This window comes from Penaeus chinensis, chromosome 31, assembly GCF_019202785.1.
Source record: "Penaeus chinensis breed Huanghai No. 1 chromosome 31, ASM1920278v2, whole genome shotgun sequence".
NCBI classification, from domain to species: Eukaryota; Metazoa; Arthropoda; class Malacostraca; order Decapoda; family Penaeidae; genus Penaeus; species Penaeus chinensis.
Genome location: NC_061849.1, coordinates 16278844 through 16283843, shown reverse-complemented (window position 1 = coordinate 16283843; position 5000 = coordinate 16278844). Strand labels below are relative to the sequence as shown.

Sequence of the window (5000 nt, the reverse complement as noted above, 5' to 3'; positions counted from 1 at the left end):
TTATTCATCTTTTGTTCCCATTGAGTTTTCTAGATCATTAGCGTATATTTTATGGAGATACTGAGTGAGGAAAAAGGATTTCAATTTGCAGTTGGCTATAATGAATATTCCAACTTTTAATATTTCTGATTATAAGTTTTCTTCTCTCCCTCATCTTCATCATCATTACACTCATTACTATTAAACCCGAAGATGAAGTTCATTTCTCTTCATTTTTTCATTTGTAATTATTTATATTTCTATTTTTTTTGTGTTTTGTTTGTGTTTTTTTTTTTGTTTTTTCGTGTTTGGTGTTTCCAGTAATTACGTTTTTATTCTTGTTCATAATATTTATTTTTTTTATTTCTTAATCTTCAACTTCATTTTCAAAATATGTATTTGGAAATTTCTATGTTTGTTTTACTCAGTATTCTCAAAATTACTTTTTCATATATTTTTTCTTCTATTTTTTTCTACACTTATTTTATATTTTCATCTATCTTTCCTATTCACTTCCAAAATATTTTTCCTTTATTTTTTTTTCTCTTTTCCAACCTTTTCAACAAATAACTGATTTTCAACTTTTTTCCGATTCATTAAAAAATAAAGTCATCTTTTTCAATTCCTATTTTTCTCTTTCTTTCATCTCAACTTTCTTTTCTATTCGTTTTAAAATTATGTATTTTCACATTTCTTTATTTCACTCACAAATACTATATATTCTTTTATTCCTTTCCTATTTAATAGAAAAAAAAAACTGTATATCTTTTTTTTTTTTTCTTTCTTTCTTTTCCAGTCTTCTCAATTACTTTAAATTCTCAGCTTTAAAATCTTATCCTATCTCTCTCTCTCTCTTTTGCAGTATTCTCAAAAATACCTTATATTGCCATCCTCCTTTACTATTCATGAAACATATGTATGTATATATATCTTTTAAAATCTCTTTTTTTTTTATCTGTCTCATTTCCTGTTTTCTCAACAATTCTTCTCAAAATCATTTTTTTTTTCTCTTTCTCCGGATTCATGAAAATAAGAAACAAATACCTTTTTAAATTTCATTTTTAAAAAGCTCTCTCTCTGCAAGAAAAAAAAAAAAACATTTTTTTTATCTCTCTTTGGAATTCATGACAAAAAAACAAACAAAAAAAAACATAGTTGTTTAAATCTCATTTATTTTTCTATCTACATATGGCATTCCCGACCAAAAAAAAAAAAGAAAAAAAAATATATATATTTTAAATTAATTTTTTTTCTCTGTCTCTCTCTTTCAGTCTTCTCAACAACTACCTGATTTTCAACTTCGTGTCAGCCTTCATGCCCTATATGTCGGCGGAAAACAAACGGGTGTGGGACTTATACCACATGGAATTTACAGGTATGGGTATTACTGTATCTGTGTGTTGTATTTCAGCTGATTTCTCGTGATGTAGAGTGATTTATCTGTGGTTGTTTATGTGTCATATTTTAATCGAGATTTATGACACGTAGGAAAATGGTAGTTTGCATGGGGTGTCTGAAGTAGGGTGGGTGGGGAGGGGGAGGGCTGCCTAATTGGGGGTAGGTCATTAATTATTCTAAAATGACCTAATAATTTGTTTCAGTACATTAGGTTCCAATGAGGTTTATTGAGTCAAGCCTCGTGTATGCATATTTTTACTTTTTATTACTATTACTATTATTATTATTATCATTATTACTATTACTATTATTACGTTTATTATTATTATTATTATCATTATTACTATTACTATTATTACTATTATTACTATTATTATTATCATTATTATTATTATTTGTAGACTATCGCGTCTGCTGTAATCTAACAAGTTATTCTTATTTGTTTATTCCTCTCTTTATCGTATTTACGCCTTGATTATGAATTTGTATAACGAGATTAGGCGAGAGGGCTCTTTAAGTGACATCTGCTTTGCATATCATATAATGCAATTTGTCTTTTCGTCTCTCTGCGACATCATGAAAGTGTGCATTCCCTCTCCTGTTTTAAAGCTGATATTTATATTTGACCTTTATGGCCCGTGTAATTTAGTGTCAATATTGCTAACAGTGTGACGAGTTGCATGTTCTGGAAAACGTTGGGCATTAATTTTGTTTGCTGTTTTTGTGTAGTTGTTGTTGTTGCTGTTGTTGTTGTTATTGGTAGATGTTGATGTACGTGTTGGGCTGTTTGATTGTTATTGTCTGTTATAGCATATATGACATAGAAATCGATACGCATATATATGCACGCACACTCACTTTTACTCACACACACACACACACACGCACACGAACACACACACACACACACACACACACACACACACACACACACAGCTATCTATCTATCTACACACACACACACACACACACACACACACACACACACACACACACACACACACACACACACACACACACACACAGCTATCTATCTATCTACACACACACACACACACACACACACACACACACACACACACACACACACAGCTATCTGTCTATCTACACACAAACACACACACACACACACACACACACACACACACACACACACACACACACACACAGCTATCTATCTATCTATCTACACACACACACACACACACACACACACACACAGCTATCTATCTATCTATCTACACACACACACACACACACACAAACACACACACACACACACACACACACACACACACACACACACACACAAAACACACCAAATGAAGCCCTGACATTTCTAATTATTTTTTCTCCCTCTCTCCCTCCTCTTCTTTCTCTCATCCCCCTCTTTCTGACTTCCTTCTGCCCTTTCTCTCTATCTCTCACTCCTCTCCTACTTTTCCTTCGCCTTCTGTTCTCTTGTCTTCTCTCATGTCTCCCTCTCTTCCCTATTCCGTTTCTCTTTCTCCTTTCTCTCATCTTGCCTTTTTCTCCTTACTTCCTTCCACCTCATATTCTCACCCCCTTTCTTCCCTTCTCTCCTCCCCCCTCCCCACCCCTCTCCTCACCCCCTTCCTACCCCTCTCCTCCCCCTCTCTTCCCCCTCTCCTGTCCCTTCTCTCCCCCCCTTCACCTCCCTCCACTCTTCCCCCTCTCCTCTCCTCTCCTCCCCCTCCCCTCTCCTCTCCTCCCCCTCCCCTCTCCTCTCCTCCCCCCTCCCCCCTCCTCACCCCTTCACCTCCCCCCTCTCCTCACCCCTTCACTTCCCTCCACTCTTCCCCTTCTCCTCTCCTCCCCCCTCCCCTCTCCTCACCCCTTCATCTCCCCTCTCCTCACCCCTTCACCTCCCTCCACTCTTCCCCCTCTCCTCTCCTCCCCCCTCCCCTCTCCTCTCCCCTCCCCTCTCCTCACCCCTCCCCTCTCCTCACCCCCACCTCCCTCCCCACTCTTCCCCCTCCCCTCTCCTCCCCCTCCCCTCTCCCCTCTCCCCCCCCCCACAGGTCTCCAAGAACCGGCGGAGCGATGGCAGTTCTGCATTGGCACGACTTCCAACTTCTTCGGCCTCGCCCTCGGTTCCCTGTACGAGAGGTCCCCGCGGAGGCTGAAGGCGAGGCAGAAAAACGGACATGTGGTGAGTGTGTTTAGGATGCGGGTTGAGTTGGGTTATGCGTGTTAGCTTTTCCGTCTCTCTCTCTCTCTCTCTCTCTCTCTCTCTCTTTCTCTTTCTCTTTTTCTTTCTTTCTCTCTCTCTCTTTCTCTTTCTCTTTCTCTTTTTCTTTCTTTCTCTCTCTCTCTTTCTCTCTCTCTTTCTCTTTCTCTTTCTCTCTGTCTCTCTCTCTCTCTCTCTCTCTCTCTCTCTCTCTCTCTCTCTCTCTCTCTCTCTCTCTCTTTCTCTTTCTCTTTTTCTTTCTTTCTCTCTCTCTCTCTCTCTTTCTCTTTCTCTTTCTCTCTGTCTCTCTCTCTCTCTCTCTCTCTCTCTCTCTCTCTCTCTCTCTCTCTCTCTCTCTCTCTCTCTCTCTCTCTCTCTCTCTCTCTCTCTCTCTCTCTCTCTATCTCTTCTTTTCTTTAATGTACAACTACTACTAAAGCTACTAAGAATAATACCATGATGATTATGAAAATGAAAATAAAATAAAAACTGAATAAGAATAAAGTATAAGAATAAAAGCAGATACGAATAAAGACGAGAAGAATGATGACAAGCCAACAGGAAAGATAAGAAAAACAAGCGAAAAGGATAAAAATAAGAAAATAATATTATCATAGTAACGTTAATATTAACTTCCAGAACTAAGAAACAAACAAATATTATAACAAATTCCTACTATATACATTTATAGAATTTTTTTTTTTTGTAAATCCGTTTCAAAATATCATTTACTCTTAATCAATTTGCAGATAAACAAGATATTCAACCAGATTCGATATACGGTTATCAACAACTTGCAACAGAACAATGCATATCCACCTGAAGTGAAGACGAGATTGTCTGCAAAGGTAAGATTTTTTTTTTTTTTTTTTTAATTGTTGGTATAAAGATGATGATGATAAAATTGATGATAACTGTTGGATATTTGTGTGTATATATCGATTGTTTTTTTTTTTTTTAGTAATGAAGAAATGTATTTTGTTGTTTATATATATTGTAAGATTAATTCTCTAATTTTAGTAGTATCTAATTTATAATAATTGTTTTTCTGTTCTTCTTCCTCTTATTCTGATTTCTCTTTTCTTCCCTTCTTTGTTTTTCTCTTATTTATTACATTTTCCTTTTCTTATTTATTTTCTCATCATTCTATTTTCCTTTGTAATCGAATTCCACTTTTTATTTTTATTTTTTTCCTTTCCTCTCATTACACGCCTTTTTCTTTCCTTCTCTCTATTTTTTGCGTTTTCCCTTCTCTCCTTGTTTATTGCATTATCCTCAGCTCCACAACATGACTCTGACGGCGGGCTATCCTGAGCGTCTCTTAGATGTCAAAGTCATCAACGCTTATTATAAAAACTACGCCATTTTCATCAAGGATTTCTTTCAGAATTTGCAGGTATGTATACATTTTTTTTGTCTTTCTGTCTGTCAC

The 5000-nt window shown here is 36.5% G+C and overlaps 1 protein-coding gene across 1 annotated transcript in view; it reads left to right on the top strand.

Annotated features, from left to right (window-relative positions):
• The window catches only part of LOC125042067 (endothelin-converting enzyme-like 1), a 65613-nt gene that overhangs the window by 47115 nt on the left and 13498 nt on the right, over positions 1–5000 (top strand). The window contains exons 6-9 of the mRNA XM_047637530.1: positions 1251–1354; positions 3420–3550; positions 4318–4416; positions 4848–4964. Coding sequence (XP_047493486.1) covers positions 1251–1354; positions 3420–3550; positions 4318–4416; positions 4848–4964 — 451 coding nt within the window. The remainder of the gene's footprint in view (positions 1–1250; positions 1355–3419; positions 3551–4317; positions 4417–4847; positions 4965–5000) is intronic.